Source organism: Leuciscus leuciscus (assembly GCF_965113295.1).
Source record: "Leuciscus leuciscus genome assembly, chromosome: 7".
In the NCBI taxonomy this organism is placed as follows: domain Eukaryota; kingdom Metazoa; phylum Chordata; class Actinopteri; order Cypriniformes; family Leuciscidae; genus Leuciscus; species Leuciscus leuciscus.
Window position 1 is genome coordinate 29,363,884 of NC_138731.1, and position 20,000 is coordinate 29,383,883.

Consider the following 20,000-nt stretch of genomic DNA (forward strand, 5'->3'; position numbering starts at 1 on the left):
CTACTTTTTTCCCCCCACACTTTTGTGTTTTAGATTGAAGTACATTGAAGCAGCATGTTCTGGGTGGATTCCAGGAGGATGAAAGTGACAGACAGAGAGAGCGAGAGAGAAGAGGATGTGTAACTGCATTTTCCTTTTTTGTACTTACACTTTTTTTTATTATCATTATATTTCAAGTATGTTTTCAAACAGTGCCATCAAATGGCCATTTCACCAGCGTACATGCACTTGTATGAAAGATGCTATAACATTAGGCTTTAACAAATGCTAAGTCATAATAATAGTTGGCTATTTAGTTGATGCTTGTAAAAATGTGACTCCACTCAAAATTAATCAAGAAAGGCAACTATCCAGTTTCAGTCTGACAGATTATTATTTGTGTAGTGTACATTAGGCAGTTAGGTGTGTTTCTCACAACACCACGAAACAGTCTCAGATTATAGTTTGTAATCAGACAGCGCCATCTGCTGTTTAATTTAGAAAGTGATCATACTTTCTCCATGAGACAATAGTTTGAGGCTTGTATAAATAAAACACCATGACCTGGTTTCACAGACAGGATTAGGCCTTAGTTCAATTAGGACATTTAGCTTATAAACATGCCTTAGAAAAAAACATTACTGGTGTGCATCTTGAGACAAAACAATGGCAGTGACATATTTAAAGATATGTCAGTGCAAGTTGCTTTCAGTTAAAACAGCTCAAACTGTTTAAAGGAACACTCCACCGTTTTTTCATATTAAACTATGTTATTCCCTTAACTAAGACGGGTTGATACATATCTCTCTCGTATACAATCGCTCTGGTGCGCGGCGACACTTTGATAGCACTTAGCTTAGCCCAGTTCATTCATTAGGATCCAAACAGAGATGAAGTTAGAAGCGACCAAACACCTCCACGTTTTCCCTATTTAAATACAGTTACACGAGTAGTTACACGACCAAGTATGGTGACACAAAATAAAAATAAAATAAGGTGGAGTGTTCCTTTAAGATGAAGCCTCGTCTGTGAAACTGGGGGTATATGAATAAATGACAAAATTCTCTCTCGTTTAGATTTTCATGACAGCGTGGGGAAATTATATCTTTAAGTCTGGAACCTGGATTTGTTGAAATAAATGGTTGCGTATGTCACATTGTCTGATGTAGCTGGTGTCTGTGGAGAGATGAGACAAATTAACAGCAAAGAAAATTATTTTGGGAAAATGTCAATCACAATTGGCAGCACATTAAATGAACAACATTATATAATATAATGTTTTGGACTGTAACATATTAATAAACATCTGCACTTACCTCATCTCTTTTATTTATGTTTGTTTTTTCTGCAGAAAAAGATCTTTATGAGATGATGTTGAGTTGAGATGGCATTTTGGAATTTTTGGATGTAAAATATCTTACCATATCTGTTCCTTTTTACATGGCGATACATTTCAGGACTCTTTTCTCTGTTTCCCAGTGTGCTGCTGAACTCTACAGGAGAAAGAAGAAAACCAGACCTTCATTTTTTGGGGGGAAATTTGTTGTTGTTGTAATTGTGAATTTTTTTATGTTAAGTTATTTCAGAAAAATAGTAAACATAGCTTGCAGCTAATGGATAGGCTATATGAAATGAAATATATTTAGCCGATTTGAATACCTCTATCTTTCCTCATTTGGCTGATGTTGATATAGACTGGTTCAGACTCCTGAGGGTCCGAGTGCACTGCAAATACAGCAAGAGTTATAGTTTAGAAAGAAAGAAAGAAAGAAAGAAAGAAAGAAAGAAAGAAAGAAAGAAAGAAAGAAAGAAAGAAAGAAAGAAAGAAAGAAAGAAAGAAAGAAAGAAAGAAGGAAAGAAAGAAGTGATTCCCTCATATACTGTGAAAAGACAGAAAATACAGATACACAGATGTTTTTTACCTGACATTCGTTTTCTGTAAAGGTAATAGAATATTGCTCCAAGCAGAATCCCAGTACACAGAACCAAAACAGAGGATACAGTAGCCTTTGCATATTTGTTGAATTCTAAAAGAAAATAGAGACTTTATTTATATTAATTAAATTCATTTGTTGACTTTTCTTTACCAGGATCATTTGAAAATGAGCTGTAGGTTACATTGTACATTTTGAGCATACTTTTTTTCTGCGATAAGGTGAAAAGTACTGTATATTAATGGTTAAAGATTTTATCTTGGTTTGGTACAGTTGAGGTTTCTGTTGATGAGGAAAGACTGATTGTTATAGGAGCCAGAGCTCTGAGTTAAGGGTGAAAAAAAATACTGTAAAGTAATGGTTAAAATATATTACTTTGGTTTGTTACAGTTGGGGTTCCGGATGATGTAACTGGAGCATCAGTAGTTGATGAGGAAAGACTGATTGTTATAGGAGCCAGAGCTCTGAGTGTATCCTCAGTAAAGACTGCACACTGCCAGTGCTCTGTTTCATTGCTGGACAGATTCACTGTGAGTTGTAACTTCTTGTTTTTCTCATTCATAATTTGCTGTTTTCCCAGCACTCCTCTGTTCCCCTCCATCCTGAGCCAGACCAGCATCACTGAATCAGTCCCTTCAGAAACTTCACAGGTAAGAATCACTGACTGATTCCTCAACACACCATCAGGGGGCTCCACTGAGACTGAAATCAACAACAACATCAACATCATTGACTTTTAAATGCGATGAACACATGTACTGATGAGCAAAATGTAGCTGAAAAATCAATGTATTTATTTTTATTGATTGATTGACTGATTGATATTTGCAAACCTCTGATGGTGTGTAGCATTGTGGTTGTGTAGACACCAGTATTTGTAATACACCTGTATTTCCCACTATATTTGAAGTACACAGGTGAGATGTGAAAGATAAACGATTGACTATTGTATGTGGTTGAAGAAAGTCTTCCTGGTTTAATTTGTCCTTTTACTTGAACTTCTCTTCCTTTTTCAACTGCTATCAGATCAGTCTGTGAATTAGGCCTCGGCTCCCAGGTCCACTTCCAGCTCTCGTATTCCTTTCTAGACTTGCAGATCAGTGATACGTCACTATTATCAGAGCTTTGTCTGTAAATGGTATTCATTTTAGTATTTCCATTATGTGAATCTGGAAAGACAATAGGTAACACGGTGAATTTCAGTGAATACATCTCAGTTAGTACATTTCAGTTTTAAACATATTTCATTTCTTTTACAATAAAGACAAAGACTTTTGCACATTATTAATTATAAGTTAATTTATTAACTTGCAGTATTCTTGATGAAAATATTTTAGATCTTTATTATTTAGGCATACACCACATATTTAATATAAAATAATATACTTACGTGAACTGACATTAAGCGTGTGATTCCTAACCGTTTCTACTCTTCCATCTTCCATTAATCTACAGTAATATTTCCCCTGACTGTGTTCATCCACGGTGTGTAAAATGATGTAAGCAGAGTTGTTGTACAGTAGAGTGGTGTTGGATGTTGGTTCTCCATCTCTCTCCCACTGCAATGTTGAGGATTCAGACAGGAGAGAGACCTCGCATCGCAAAGACACATCATCGCCACGCTGAACTTTGGAAGATAGAGTATTAGAACCGACTGTGAGAAATGTTGTGTATCTTTCCTACATTTATAACAAAAATTACTGTTACTTTTAAAATATTTTTTCTGTCTACTAACCTTCCTTTGGGGCAGTTTGAAATGCTGAGTAGGATAAAAAACAATTACAATTACATAAAATAAACCTTGGACAAAACACAAAGTGTGCTATACATCATCTGAGGACTTTCCATAAATACAACATATGTTCACCAGCATTTTCAAAACATTTGAACAAAGAGAGGCTACAGAATGTATGCTTTATAAATATATATATATATTTTTTTTGGATTGTCAGATTGTTGATCACTGACGTTGACACACAGACATGTTTAAGTATCTGTTGTCATACAGTAATGTTCAACTTCAGTAGATTTATGTGCCTGTGAGAGTGTATGAGTGATATTTTTTTATCTTTTACCTTAGTTAATTTGTTTTGAATGAAACCGTTATCTTTAAATAGATATTTAATTTAAATTTGATTACAATGGAGATTATGAAACCTACAGATTACTGTACTGTATAAATTATAATGTTTAAACGTTTTTTTAAATAGTTTGAACATTATTAAATCATTCCATAATTTATCAATTTCTAATTAGTGTATGTTGTGAGTAAAATAAGAACAGCAAAAGAGAGAGTTTTTGATATGATCAATTGGTTAAAGTGAGACTCACCGTTGGCGTGGAATCGGGAAAAAAATCCAAACATCAATATAAAGATTTGAAAAGGTTTAAGTGACATGATTCTTCTTGTCAGTGCCTCGGATAAAATGATGCACTCTGAAGAAACAGCTAGACAGTACATTTTAATGGGCGGTGCAATATTCAGAAATTTGTCTGTCATAGAAAACAACCAGCACATGAATTTTAAACAAAATGTCCATGCAGAGTGATACTGTACTATCTAGCACTCATTTATTTTGCATCATTAATTACATTTAGAAGTTTGAACAAATTTCTAAAAATCTAACTCATAAAAAAGAAATCATGTTTTTTGAAATCTTCTGTTTGTACATGGTTTAAACAGCTCTAATAAACCCATTTTAGGTTCTTTTGCATCAATAAAATAAAACAAGTTGGACACGTGAAACACATATATATTTTTTTAGAGTAGTCTGGTTTTCACGATTATCTAATTTCCAGTGCAGGAAATGATTTGCTAAAGTGAACTAACTTGAGGTTTCTCTCAGGCACACGTATCTGTGATCGAAAGTGTGATATAAACTCACAACCAGCGTTTTTGAGGTCTATTTTTGGAACTTAGTTTATTTGTAAGGCACATGCAGTACAACTCTACAAAATATTAAAAATTAACACTGTCTATTTTTTGCTGGGCTTTTTAAAGGCACTAGCCTTTGTTAAGCTATAAACAATGTATTGTGAAAATCATTATAAATTGTGTAAATAAATTGAACTGAACTGATATACAACCCCCATGCCTCAAAAACCTTGTCAAAACCTGCCATTAAACAGCTTTCTTTATAGGCTTTTCAATGAACAGTACAGTAAATTATGAAATTCTATATTTATATAAGGAAACAATAATACCAAACTATAGATTTTGGCAATACAAATGAATTTAATAAAATGTACAAAAATGAATTTGAATAGAACAGAAATAAATTAAAAGAATTTAAAAAAAAAATGTGAACTTGTGTTTCGTGTTCCAGTTCTGAGTGCTGGTCTGAGGTGGTTATAGTTAGACAAGGGGCATAAGAAACATTACTATTGTTTTTTTTTTAGGTCACACTCAGGGTCCGATTCTCAATTTTAACTTACTATTAACTATGACTTTTGCCTCAATCAACTCCTAAGTACTGCTTATTAGATGGTAAGGTAGTTGTTAAGTTTAGGTATTTTATGGGTATGGGATTTAGGGACATAGAATATGGTCATGCAGAATAAGGCATTAATATGTGGTTTATAAGTAGGCTACTAAACAGAGCCAATCTCCTAGTAATATGTATGCTAATAAGCAACTTTAGTGTGAATTGGATTCTAAACTAAAGTGTTACTGTTTTTTTATTTATTAAATCCCTTGCCTTCACAGAGTCAAATGTGCCTGATGAAATTTCATATCTCAAAATTAGCAATATAAATGACTTTTATAGGCTTCAGTTCACACAGGGAATGCAATCATTTTACATTTATTTTTATGAATGTCTTTGTTTAAAATGCTTGCACTTAAGTATTTTCTTTTTGCATTCTTACTTTTGGTTGAGCTAAAAGCAAAAAAAAAAAAATAAAAAAAAAAATAAAAATCAGTTACACTTTATATGAAGGTGATGTAGTTAAATTGTACTTATTCAAATGAGTAGGCTACTGAGTAATATTAAATAACTACATATAGAGTTACGGTTAGGATTAGGGTTTGGGTTAGAGTTAGTTACTTGCAGTTATGCATAATTTACTGTTATTACTTTAGTAATAAGTACATGTAGTACGTGTAACTACATCACCTTAAAATAAAGTGTTACCAAAACATCTTCGTTTTTTTCCATACCAGGAAATACGTTGCAGCATTTAGCAGAATCGCGTGTCATGAAACCACATGGAGGTTTCTTTCTGGTATGCAAACATATTGATACAAGTCTGATTATACTCTGATGATGATGTTTGTGGCATTTGTTTTCTTCTATGAAAATAAACCCAACAGCCCTTTACTTACAGATAGAGCACACTCACAATCTCACTTGAGCAGAACAAGCTTTATTACTCTTAATGAATTTCTATCATACCAAAATAATGCACGACTAGCGTGTTATTATTAATACAAGAATCATTTGATGTCTTCAATTCCATTCAATGATGATAATTTAAAAAAAAGGAAAACAAGGTTCTGTACATGATTTTTCCAGAGTGAAGACTCATTGTGCTGTAGCTGAATAGATGACTGTAGTACTGCAGTCCATATCCTGTAGATATTGAGATATACAAGCTTAAAGAGTGTACTTTTACTGTAAATCACAAACAACACATGTATCATTAGCAAATCAAAATGACAATCTGAAATGTTTATGAAAGAACATGTTTTCAGCTGACCTCTGAACTTGCAGAATTGGTTTTAAACCAGCTGTCATCTCCTGGAAAATAGTCACGGATTTAGCATATTTGTCATTGTAAAGAACACACAGAGGTTAATGTGCAATAATAATGTGCAGATAAGCTAATGTCCCTTTAAGACAAGCCCAATTGATTTAGCAGCCATTTTATTAAATATTTGCTATGTATGCAAAAAAGGTATACAAGTACAGCTCCAATCTACTTGAATGGAGACAGCCCAAGTCATGATAAAATCTGTTTCTTTCAGGCTTATCGAGTTAATAAGCATGCATATAGAGTAGGCTACAAAAAACAGGCTAATGTCTCTTTAAAAAAAACAATTCGCTTTTGTAACTGAAAGTCACAACAATTATCCAGCTGCCACACTGAGTGTAACAATTTGTCCCGTTTATTTTTCTATGGAGCATCTTCTCCTCCTCATACGGTCTCTGAGATTAGCTCACCTGTTTTTCGCTGACGTTTAAAAACTAGAAGTCCCAACAGCAAAATCAGCACAGTGCCAGTGACAGCACACACCACGATGATCACGATCTGGAGATGACTTTCCTGTGTCATATCTTCTGCAGAAACATGTGGAGTCAGATAATACACCAACACTGCCCAGCATCATGACTACACTGTGACAATTCACTATTTGTATGCTAGTACGTAAACTTAATGGTTAATTTATTACCTTGGTTTGGTACAGTTGAGGTTTCTGTTAATGAGGAAAGACTGATTGTTATAGGAGCCAGAGCTCTGAGTGTATCCTCAGTAAAGACTGCACACTGCCAGTGCTCTGTTTCATTGCTGGATAGATTCACTGTGAGTTGTAACTTGTTGTTTTTCTTAGTCATAATTTGCTGTTTTTCCAGCACTCCTCTGTTCCCCTCCATCCTGAGCCAGACCAGCATCACTGAATCAGTCACTTCAGAAACTTCACAGTTAAGAATCACTGACTGATTCCTCAACACACCATCAGGGGGCTCCACTGAGACTGAAATCAACAACAATATCAATTACTTTTTAAATGCACTGAACACATGTACTGATGAGCAAAATGTAGCAGAAAAATCAATGTATTTATTTTTATTATTGATTGACTGATTAATATTTGCAAACCTCTGATGGTGTGTAGCATTGTGGTTGTGTAGACACCAGTATTTGTAATACACCTGTATGTCCCACTATAATTGAAGTTCACAGGTGAGATGTGAAAGATAAACGATTGATTATTGTATGTGGTTGAAGAAAGTCTTCCTGGTTTAATTTGTCCTTCAACTTGAACTTCTCTTCCTTTTTCAACTGCTATCAGATCAGTCTGTGAATTAGGCCTCGGCTCCCAGGTCCACATCCAGCTCTCGTATTCCTTTCTAGACTTGCAGATCAGTGATACGTCACTATTATTAGAGCTTTGTCTGTAAATGGTATTCATTTTAGTATTTCCATTATATGACGCTGGAAAGACAATAGGTAACATGGTGAATTTCAGTGAATACATCTCAGTTAGTACATTTCAGTTTTAAACATATTTCTGAAAAGCACTGTCTTTATACCCTAGTGAAAATTAATACACTAAAATGTATTTGAAATACATTTATATTTATGTACTTAATATAAATACCCTGCAATTGTACTTTTGGCATACTAAATTTATATACTTAAATTGGAATAACTCATTTTGTTCTTAATGCTCTGTAGTTTTCCAGAAATAGTGCTGAGGTCCAACTAAAGATATATTTATATTTATATACTTATATTTGATTGTGCTAAAGTGGAACAATTGCAAGTATACTTTGGGTACACTTTAAATATCTTGCATTTAAAGACTGACATTATACAGAGATCATACTATCCCTATATAGTGATATTAAAACACATTTTAGGCTTTAATATTAAGAAATGTGTATTGTGCAATAAATAATTTATTTATAAAACACTTAATATATTTGTGAAATTTCTATCAAAATATTTGAGAATGGAGAATAAAAACTGATCTGTTTCAAGAACCACAAATATTACTTAATTAAAATCAATATTATTAATATATTTAACATACTCTTAAAGGAACACTCCACCGTTTTTTGAAATAGGGCCTACCTAATTACTTCTTGTGGCCTGCGTATTCACAACAAGCACAAATAGCGATGCAGATTAACACTAGGCGATTTCCTAGGCAGATATTGACTTATATATTAAGGACTATATTAGGGGGAAGCACAGGTGAAGCACTGCTACTTGGGCGTGATATCTCTGCGCCCAAGTAGCAGTGCTTCACCTGTGCTTCCCCCTAATATAGTCCCAAGTCAATATCTGCATAGGAAATCGCCTAGTGTTAATCTGCATCGCTATTTTTACTTGTTGTGAATACGCAGGCTACAAGAAGTAATTAGGTGGTTTTTTTTTTTTTTTTTTTTTACTTTTACTCAGGACATGCTAGCTGGCAACAAAGGATTCCATTCATTATGCTAAGCTAAGCTAGCGCCAACCCTGTCAAACTAAAACAATGCATGCACTGAGACAAAAATGCATTTGCCCACCTATCTAAATGTAGGAAAGAAGGTGAATAAGCCCTATTTCAAAAAACGGTGGACTGTTCCTTTAAGAAATAAGACAATGCACCCCTCCCCCACCCTCCGACGTGACTACAAATCAACGGTTGAGTGAATGCGGGCTGTTTGAACTCTCTCCGGTCTCCAGAACAGTTCTCTCTTCTCAGCGTTGCATATTGCATTTATCAACGTTGCACTTAAGTACTGTTTCATCTTGGTCCTATATTACTCTAAAGACTGAGCTCTTGGTAGCCAAAGATGCTACTATAAAACTAAAAGTTCCCCTTGCAACTGAACGACTATGTCTGACTGTATGGTGATTTGTGGTGTAGGCTAATGGCTCATTGAAACGTGGAAGTCTCTGGTCCTTTAATTCTTTATGCAACATCATGTTTTTAAAAGCAGGTGTTACAAGGTAAAGTTTAATGTTGTGTCTGCTGGCTTTATTTCTTCAACAGTTTCAAGTTTAATACACTTTCGTGTTCTATACAGGCCGTTTCAAGTTTATTTTCATGCCAGTATTTTCTACTGCGCCTATATTGAGACTTTTCTTGGCGATTCGCAGTCTTTAAATCCATATAATTTGTGCTGTCATTGATGGAAAAATATGTTTGCTTATAGCAGTACTTGTAACAGTATAGAAAGAACGCAAAGTAACCCCAGTTTTTGCGTGGTGGCGCAACTGGTTAACGGAGTGTGCTTATGTTTCCTACATTCAATTTACTTATATCTGTTCCCATTGTCTGACTAATGTTCTCCAAATAAGTGAGTTAAGGCCCTTTCACACTGGACGCGATTTTGACGCTCGAATCATTCGCGCGATGGTTTTATTTTTCGATCAGCTGTTTGTGCAATGAGTGCTTCCACACCGAACGCGAATGCGCAGCGGCGAAAAAACGACTTTTATTTTATTCGCTTCGATGTCGATTTTTTTTTTTTTTTTACTTTTGCGGCGACATAAGACTTCAGCCAATCACATACTACAAGGACAACGATTTGAAAGACAATGTGTGGCGTAGCATTGCCAACCAACTCGGTTATCTTGACTGTGAGTTTGTTGTGTGATAGTTTTAGTCAGTGTTCGAATTGTGTCAAAGCTCTTGTATACATATACTCTTGTATACAAATAATATACATATATTCATTTATTTATTTCATATAATACTATAATTTCATTTACTTAACTTTTAGTGTTTCAGAACATGTTTTTCCAGCTGAGCATTAACTCTGCTTATACTACAGGGCCGTTGAATGCTTGAATCTGATTGGTTGACGAACGTTCTAAGGTGTGCATTATTTTCAGGGAAACGCACGGCTAAAGTAGTTCCAGGCAGGTCTTGACCGCATTACAGTTCCATATCACTTCGCGTAGTCAACTGTAATAACGGAAAATAGGATACAATTCATAACAAGAAAAAGCATTTCGCCCCATGCGCTTGATCTGCAATTTTCAACGTCTAGCTTCACAATCAATAGAAACATGCAGTTTAATCTGAATAAATAAACTATAAAGTCCTATCTATAATCAATAGAAAATTAAACTGAATATAGGCTAAATAAATGGATAGTCCTGCAGCACGGATTTTTATTGCAGATAATTTAACAAATAAATAATTATTGATAGGCCTACTTGTTAAAAGGGCTTTGGGTTTCATTTATTTGGCTAGTCTACTGTCATCTGTCAATAATAGGAAAAAAAAAGAATTAACGAATTAATTAAAACGATTGAATTAATTAATTAATAAATAATAATAATGACGCACATGCTTTTCTGTCTCATTATTGCAACATCTCTCTCTAATAACTGCATTAATAACTGCATAAAGCCGGGAACACACTTTAAGGCCGGTTATGAATGTAATTTGATACTTATGACTGATCATGCCCAAACGCGTGTTCAGCGCGTTCAGTCTGTGTTCAAAGTCGGTGTTTAAAATCTGCTGCAGTCGATGAAACCAGTCAGAGAATGTGTCAGCGAGTCGTGTGTCCCCAGCATTAAGCCGCGTTTCCACCGCAGGAACTTTCCCCAGGAACTAGGAACTTTGGGCTGGTACTCGATGTGTTTACACCGCAGGAACCAGGGTCTAAATGAAGTTCCGGGTAAATATTTCCCCCTCCGATAGTCCCTGCTCACGAGGTAGTACTTTTTCAAAGTTCAGGAACTTTCAGGGGTGGGACTTGTGCGCTGCACAAGCTGATTGATTGTGTTCACGCCGCATTTTGGTTGGATGATTCCACGCAGCATTTTATTTATTTTTAACCTCCCTTTTTAAAAAATCTATTGCGGTTCGTGTCGTGGCTTCATGCAGTAAGAGTTGTCTGTCTGCAAATATGGAATTTAATAAAAAAACTAGTGGACTGGCGACGAGTTTCAGGCTTTATTAAGGGTATTTGTGGAAGAGGAAACTTTCTGCGCGTTCGTCCCAGCCATCTCACGGTCAATGTCCGCAATAGCTGATAACATACAAATGTTATATCTAACGTTAGCATTACGAGCTTACTGAACACGCTTTATCAGTGCTCGTCTCTTTTCTGCCACAGCTTTTATCATTAAGTCATTATGTTTACACATTGTCATCTATTGCAAGGCACTCCAAACCATGTTACAAATTTACCATAACAGGATTGAAATAGCGCTTTGAGGTTAGTAACAAACAACTATTTACAAGACTGTCACTATTTATGATTGATAGACGGGGTTCAGGCTTTTTTTTAAGCGTATTTGCGAAAGAGGAAATTTTTGCGCGTTCGTCCCAGGCGTCTCACAATAACTGATAACATACGTTGTCTAATTTTATACGCATACGAGCTTTCTGAACACGCTTTAGTATCAGTGCTCGTCTATTTTGTTTTGTTAATTACCTCGTTAGTAAACCAATACATAACTGCAGCACAGTTTGAATCTCCTCCATACTTAAATGTGGCGCTCAAAACTGATTACTGTCCGTCGCAGACTGGGAGGAGCAGTTGCGCGCAGTTTACCTTCCCGGTACTTCAGACCGCGGTGTAAACGCAGAAAGCAACCGGTCTGGGGCAAAAAAAGTTCCTGGGAAAAAAGTTCCTGGGACAAATTGTTCCGGGTAATGTCGGTGGAAAAGCGGCTTTAGTGGCTCAAACCTCCGTTACTAACTCTGAAATGACGTTTTGGAATTAGCAACGGAGGCATGGGATTAGATGCGTAAGAAATTAGTCCTACATACAAGAGCGTTTTAATGACAAAAACTTTACAAACGTCTTGAAATACATAATCTGAACAATGTTTCGAGGTGTGGTAACTGTAGTATAAGCGGAATAATTGACTTCAGGCCGTTGAATTATTAGAAAAATAATGCCCACCCGAGGTGTAACGGCCACTCCGCTTCGCGTCGTGACCGCATTACCACCTCGGGTGTGCATTATTTTTCTAATAATTCAACGGCCTGTCGTCAATTATTCCTTACATAATTGATGAACAAAGACTTTTCAAAATCTATGTAATAATCCGGGTTTTTCCTGGCTCAAAATGAAGCGTAGGTGCTAAAATCCGGATCATGTATTTTAATAAGATAATTAAATGTCTATTTTTTGTAGATCATCATATAGCCTACTGTGTTTCCCACAGTATTTTTGTGGGTTGTGCTCGGTACCTCTAGGGGGGTCCGGGGGCATGCCCCCCCGGAAGAAAATTTTGTACATTTTAAAGATAAATTCATTAATCTGGTGCACTTTGAGTCCCCCGAATCTGCTGTTAAAAATAAATAATCCACCCGCCAACCTCCCGAACCTATGATATTCTCTGATTTAGATATCTGCATCATCACATCACATTACAATTATTCAAATTCTCAGTGTTAAGCATGATAATATGATAAAATATCACACTGAAGTAGGCTGATTAAAATTAAGATTGATTTAAAATAAAAGTTCTTCTTTTGTCAAAATTACATTTCCTGCCTAAACAGAGGCTTTACTCCCTTCAAACTTAAATTGTCAATGTTTCATTACATCACTGTTGGAAAACACTCTTATCATAATAATGTTTTAGCTTTATAAAGGGCATTTCTTTCCCTAATTTTTACTCTCTATACTCTCTCCCTACTCTCAGGGAACTGAGGTTATACGTTAGTAACCGAGTACGTTATTTCTTATTAAATTTTTTTGATATTGAAAATTGTTTTAATCAGGGCATTTGTCCGGTTGGGCAAGTACAATTCTCTTTCACTTGTCCCTTAAAAAACACACGCACGTGTCCCGGACAAGCGTTAATGTCGAAATTCTATTCAGATCAGTAAATTACCAAACAATCATAAAAGAAAGAAATATTATCTTACCGTCATCGTGAGGTGAAAATGAGGATCCACTCTGCCAGACTCTCGTGAAAGTGCTTATCTATAGCCAGAGCCGCCTTAACCTATGTTAGGCCCCGGGGCTGAGAGGTTTTGTAGGCCCCCCATCCCCTCGATTTATAGAGTCTCATTTAAAAAAAGTGTAGGCTAATATCTAGGTAATCTACATCACAAAATGCATTAGTTTCTTTCGAGACCTACAACAGTGAGTTTTCCCTCTTTGAGCCAGAAAACACCATAATATTGTTAATAACATATCACTGAGCCCACTTGAGCATAAACACAAGACACTTTATTTAACAATCACACACAGCAACTAAATTTCAACTTTATGCAAATGAGAAGCGATTTTTGCGAGCGACAACCAATAGGAAAGAAGCCTTTCAGTGGCGCTCAGCTCCCGTCACCGTCTCGAGTGCAGTGCAGGCAAGACAGAAGAGTTCAAGGGCGATTTCACTGTTTTATATGATTTGACTGTAACTAACCACAAACATGGATATAATAAAATGATGCATGGAAAAGAAACTGTCGACAGTCTCAGTGAGTTTAATTCATACATTTATAGATCGAGTGTTGTAGTTTTACGATGCAAGTTTAGCACTGCTGCAGTTCATTTTACAGTTTCCCCTGCATTATGTTGACTATTAGGGACAAGAAAATGTATTATTTGTCAAATTCGGATGACGTTTTAGTAATTTATGACAGTATGAGTGAGTTTAATTTATAGATTGATCGATCGTTAATCTAGTAAATGATTTAATCCACTGAACACTGCTGTGTGGTAATATAAAAACACTCTCCCGAACAGCATACTGTTTCTTTCGAGCCTAATTCCTAGTCAAATTAAAATAATATAGTTAAAATACGTTTTGTATAGATGTGGCCAGACGAGCAGTCTACCAATAACATTAGAGCGACAGCACTACCAACAAGCGACTTCACACATAGTCAGTCCTGTGCTGTGTAGGCTAGCAGGCCAAACTACATTTCGGGATAGAAAGCTAACACTATTATCGTCGACCGTGTTTACTTTGAACACGTAACAAAATGTAGTGAGACTATTTAGGGCTACTTTTAGTATAGGCTACTATACATTCTTTGTGTGATATCTACAGTTTCTAGTCTAATGATTTTTAACTTACTTCGTGTGTTACATGTAATGTGTAGTTACATTACAAAACGCACTGTGTTTAGTTGAAGACGCCAAAAAAAAAAAAAAAAAAGTGCACATAAGCATACTCCCCTTCTCTCTGTTCTGTAAGATTGGGTGCACCCAAAACCTTCTTTTCTGTCTTTTAAATAAAATGAAAAGCTCGTCTTTACTGGATGCTATGACTATGACTGGATGATGATGATGATGAAGTGTCCATGTTTTCTCAGCTGTCGGCGCGATTCGCGCGAAAGTTTGGGAATGTTGAAGCTCTCTGAACGTCACAGACGTCGCAAATTCGCGTCATCAAAACCATTCACATCAGCCGCGACGGCTGATGTGAATGGTTTTGATGCGAACTATTCGCACACGAACTATTCGCTTTTTCGTTACGCATCCGGTGTGAAAGGGCCTTTACTGGTATACTTTGGGGTGTCTGTAAAATTTCATTATTTATAAAGTTTAGGCTATTGTGTTTGAAGCAAACAATAATAATACCATTAGTAGCACTCTTCAAGTTTATTTGGAATGCCATTGCAATGTGTTTTAAAAGCACTAAAAGTATGACCTTGTAATTGAATTACAATTGTAATGTCACCAAAATACATTTGAAGTTTATACTGAGTGAATTCTGTATTTCAAAACTTAAATATAGGAGTACATATTTAAAGTGTACTTAAGTACACTTGGAATTGTTCCACTTTAGCACAAAAAAAGTATATTTAATACATACTACGTTGAACTTCACCACTGCTTTTGGACAACTAAAATGCATTTAGAATACAAAATGAGTGCTTCCAATTAAACAGACGTTAAAGGAACACTCCACCGTTTTTTGAAATAGGGCTTATTCACTTTCTTTCCTACATTTAGATAGGTGGGCAAATGCATTTTTGTCTCAGTGCATGCATTGTTTTAGTTTGACAGGGTCGGCGCTAGCTTAGCTTAGCACAATGAATGGAATCCTTTGTTGCCAGCTAGCATGTCCTGAGTAAAAGTGATATAAAATTTTTTAAAAACCCACCTAATTACTTCTTGTGGCCTGCGTATTCACAACAAGTACAAATAGCGATGCAGATTAACACTAGGCGATTTCCTAGGCAGATATTGATTTATATATTAAGGACTATATTAGGGGGAAGCACAGGCGAAGCACTGCTACTTGGGCGTGATATCTCTGCGCCCAAGTAGCAGTGCTTCACCTGTGCTTCCCCCTAATATAGTCCCAAGTCAATATCTGCATAGGAAATCGTCTAGTGTTAATCTGCATCGCTATTTGTACTTGTGAATACGCAGGCCACAAGAAGTAATTAGGTGGGTTTTAAAAAAAAATTATATCACTTTTACTCAGGACATGCTAGCTGGCAACAAAGGATTCCATTCATTATGCTAAGCTAAGCTAGCGCCGACCCTGTCAAACTAAAACAATGCATGCACTGAGACAAAAATGCATTTGCCTATCTAAATGTAGGAAAGAAGGTGAATAAGCCCTATTTCAAAAAACGGTGGAGTGTTCCTTTAAGTAAACTAAGTTATAGTCTGCCACAAATACTTAATAGTTCAACTAAAGTACATTCAAATAAATTGTGCATAAGTATAAAAAAAATTCACTAGGGTAGGCCTAAAGTTTTTTTGTTTTTTTTTTAGATGACTTCTGCACGTTTAACTTAATATTTTTTATGAAAATATTATAGACCATTATTATAAAGGCATACACCACAGATTTAATATAAAATAATATACTTACTTGAACTGACATTAAGCGTGTGAATCCTAACCGTTGATACATTTCCATCTTCCATTAATCTACAGTAATATTTGCCCTGACTGTGTTCATCAACGGTGTGTAAAATGATGTAAGCAGAGTTTTTGTACAGTAGAGTGGTGTTGGATGTTGGTTCTCCATCTCTCTCCCACTGCAATGTTGAGGATTCAGACAGGAGAGAAACCTTGCATCGCAAAGACACATCAACGCCACGCTGAACTTTGGAAGATAGAGTATTAGAAGAACCGACTGTGAGAAATGTTGTGTATCTTTCCTACATTTTTAACAAAATGTACTGTTACTTTTAAAATATTTTTGCTGTCTACTAACATTCCTTTGGGGCAGTTTGAAATGCTGAGTAGGATAAAAAACAATTACAATTACATAAAATAAACCTTGGACAAAACACAAAGTGTGCTATACATCATCTGAGGACTTTCCATAAATACAGTACTTTGCAAAAGTCTTAGGCATGTTAATATCCCTTAATATCCATATTAATATACAATAGAAGAAACCTTCCTGCAAAGCTACAGTACTGTGAAAAGTACTGGCCCTTGTGTTAAAATGCTGTAAAGTGAGAATGCTTTCAAAAATAAAATTTGAATAAAAAATAAATATAATTTATTTATGATTTAACTTCTATTAACTAATTCAAATCAATATATGGTGTAACGACCCTTCGCGTTTAAAACGGCTTTTGTCCAGGTACACTTGCGCATAGTTTTTCAGGTGGCTTTGCAGGAAGGTTTCTTCAAGCATCTTGGAGACGTTCCCGCAGTTCTTCTGGATTTAGTCTGTCTCAGTTTTTTCTGTTTCTTCATGTAATCACAGACGGACTCGATGATGGTGAGATCAGATCATACCGGCTGTTGTCAGACTCCTTGTGCATACACAAATCTCACTGGATTATTACAATTAATGGCAAAAAGAATGTTTGGAAATGTAAACTGATATTTCCTACTGACACACTACAGCAAATGATATAAATAACTGACTTAAAACCGTATTTTTTTGGGGGGGGGGGGGGGGGGGGGGGTATTAACATGCCTAAGACTTTTGCACAGTACTGTATGTATTCATCAGAATTTTAAAAACATTTAAACAAAGAGCGGCTACAGTAGGCCTATATACTGTATGCTGACATTGACACACAGACATGTTTAAGTATTTGCTGTCATGTAATGTTCAACTCCAGTAGTTTATGTGCCTGTGAGGGTGTATGAGTGATATTTCTGAACTTTTTTTTTTTTTAAATCTTTTACTTTAGTTAATTTGTTTTGAATTAAACCGTTATCTTTACATTTAATTTAAATTTGATGACAATGGAGATTACGAAACCTACAGATTACTGCACTGTATAAATTATAATGTTTAAATGTTTTTTTTAATTGTTTGAACATTATTAAATCATTCCATAATTTATAATTTATCGATTTCTAATTAGTGTATGTTGTGAGTAAAATAAAAACAGCAAAAGAGTGAAGAGTTTTTGATATGATCAATTGGTTAAAGTGAGACTCACCGTTGGCGTGGAATCGGGAACAAAATCCACACATCAATATAAAGATTTGAAAAGGTTTAAGTGACATGATTCTTCTTTTCACTGCCTCGGATACAATAATGCACTCTGAAGAAACGGCTAGACAGTACATTTTAATGGGCGGTGCAAAACCTGCCTGTCATAGAAAACAACCAGTACATGAATTTTAAACAAAATGTCCATGCAGAGAGATACAGTACTATCTAGAACTAATTAATTTGTATGAACAAATGCCCTAAAGATCTAACTCATAAGAAAGAAAATATAATTTTTTGAAATCTTCTGTTTGTACAGGACTTTAAACAGCCCTAATAAACCTATTTTAGGTCATCTTGTATCAATATAAGAAGGCATGTTTAGAAATATTATTTTAGATTAGTCTGGTTTGCATGATTAGCTAATTTCCGGTTCAGGAAATGATTTGCTAAACTAAACTATGAGTTTCCTTTTAAATTAAACTTGATGCTGCGTCATGACGTTGACGCTATTGGAACGCTTTTGCGTGAGCCGGTGTTTAAAGCATGTGTGAAAAACGCCAATCTTGATTGGCCAAAAGGATGGTCAGGTGACTCCAAGGCATTCACATGCGCAAGTACATCGACGACTGGCTCGTAATGACCAAGTTGGAAGAGGTAGCGGTTCGGCATTGAGATTTTTCTGGGGGTGGTATGGTCGACTACAGATGCTTGCTTCACTGGCTGGGGGGCGATCATGGAAAATCTTTGGCTCTTAAATTGCTTTGAGATGAAAGTTTTATTTCTGGCTCTAAAATATTTTCTCCCAGATCTGAGAGGCTAACATGCGTTAATACTGACAGACAACATGTCAGCAGTCTTCTACAGTAGTCTGTCTGTGTTCTTTCTCCCTGTTCAGGCTGATGATTCTGATGTTACTCTGGGCTCAAGGCAGACTGCTATCACTTAGAGTAGTTTATATTCCAGGGCATTTGAATGTGGGAGAGGACAATCTGTCGAGGCAGGTGCTGAGACCCAGGGATTGGAGACTCCACCTAGAGGTTCAGCAAAGAGAGAGTGGATCTGTTCGCCACCGAGGAGTCGACCCACTGTCCCCTCTGGTTTTCTCTCATACCTCCAGCTCCACTAGGACTGGATTCCATGGTACAAACGTGGCCGAGGGCTTCATTTTATGCCTTTTCCTCAATCCCTCAGCTCCCGGGAGTTCTGGCCAGAGTCGGGCAAAAGGGAGTTCGCCTATTGCTAGTTGCTCCTTTTTGGCCAGTTGAAGTGTGGTTCTCGGACCTTGCATCTTTCCTGAAAGGCTCTCTTTGGGAGATTCCGACCACACACTAAAACAATGTGTTGGCTCAAAAAAAATAAAAAATAAAAATAAAATAATAATTTGACGTGACAGTTTGCATTAATTTTTTTATTTTTATTATGACAACTTCCAATGAAATTGTTCAACCAACAAACAGCATTGAATTAGAGGAACTTAATTTGTAGCATGAACACAATTATTTTTAAGGTGATTACTCAATTACTTTAAGTCGTTCCAATTATTTGAGTTGTTGCCCTGGAACCAATTAATCTTACCTATTTTATTTAAAATACACTGCTTTCATAGCACATGCCAAATGTAACTGATTTCGCATGTGAATTTAATGAACAAGAAAGATATTACTTATTATCACTGACATTAGCCCAGTCATTGCTTGTGTAAATAGTGTTTCTATAATATAATAATAGTGTAAACTAATTTTTGTTTAAATTACACACAATATTAAGTAGGCCAAATGTAGTGATCAACATTATAACGTCAACAGAACTCAAAATAACGTTTGCAACTTAATAGGTTTAATTAAATCAATGAATTTGAATGTTTAACTTTAACTTGAATTATAATTTTCTTAAAATGTTCTGTCTAAAAGTGACCAAAAAGACATTTAACTCCAGCTCACCATCGGTGTCGCCAAACTGCTCCGTCTCCAAAATGTTCGTACGCATGGGTCAGAGTTTGCGAGCAGGTGCGCAAATTTTCCCGCCAAGTTTGTTTTTATAAATCACAATTTATGCGTCGGAAGTGGCTCAGCGAGG

General features: G+C 35.8%; 1 protein-coding gene across 7 annotated transcripts; it reads right to left on the minus strand.

Moving 5' to 3' along the window:
- Positions 1-128: 128 nt before the first annotated feature.
- Positions 129-18,036, minus strand: LOC309503636 (uncharacterized protein). 7 transcript variants are annotated; one of them, XM_082176398.1, is made up of 10 exons: positions 17,929-18,013; positions 3,649-3,672; positions 3,304-3,540; positions 2,747-3,082; positions 2,289-2,615; positions 1,902-2,006; positions 1,639-1,704; positions 1,401-1,475; positions 1,296-1,324; positions 129-1,155 (listed from the first exon to the last, which is right to left on the minus strand). In XM_082176398.1, exons 1-10 carry the CDS (start codon positions 17,993-17,995, stop codon positions 1,087-1,089), a joined length of 1,335 nt encoding a protein of 444 aa, XP_082032524.1. In that variant the 5' UTR covers positions 17,996-18,013; the 3' UTR covers positions 129-1,086. The 7 variants fall into 7 exon arrangements, with proteins under 7 accessions (XP_082032524.1, XP_082032522.1, XP_082032521.1 ...); XM_082176396.1 differs by lacking the exon at positions 17,929-18,013 and adding an exon at positions 4,245-5,138 and having other exon boundaries at positions 1,401-1,472; XM_082176395.1 differs by lacking the exon at positions 17,929-18,013 and adding an exon at positions 4,245-5,134.
- Positions 18,037-20,000: the final 1,964 nt, after the last annotated feature.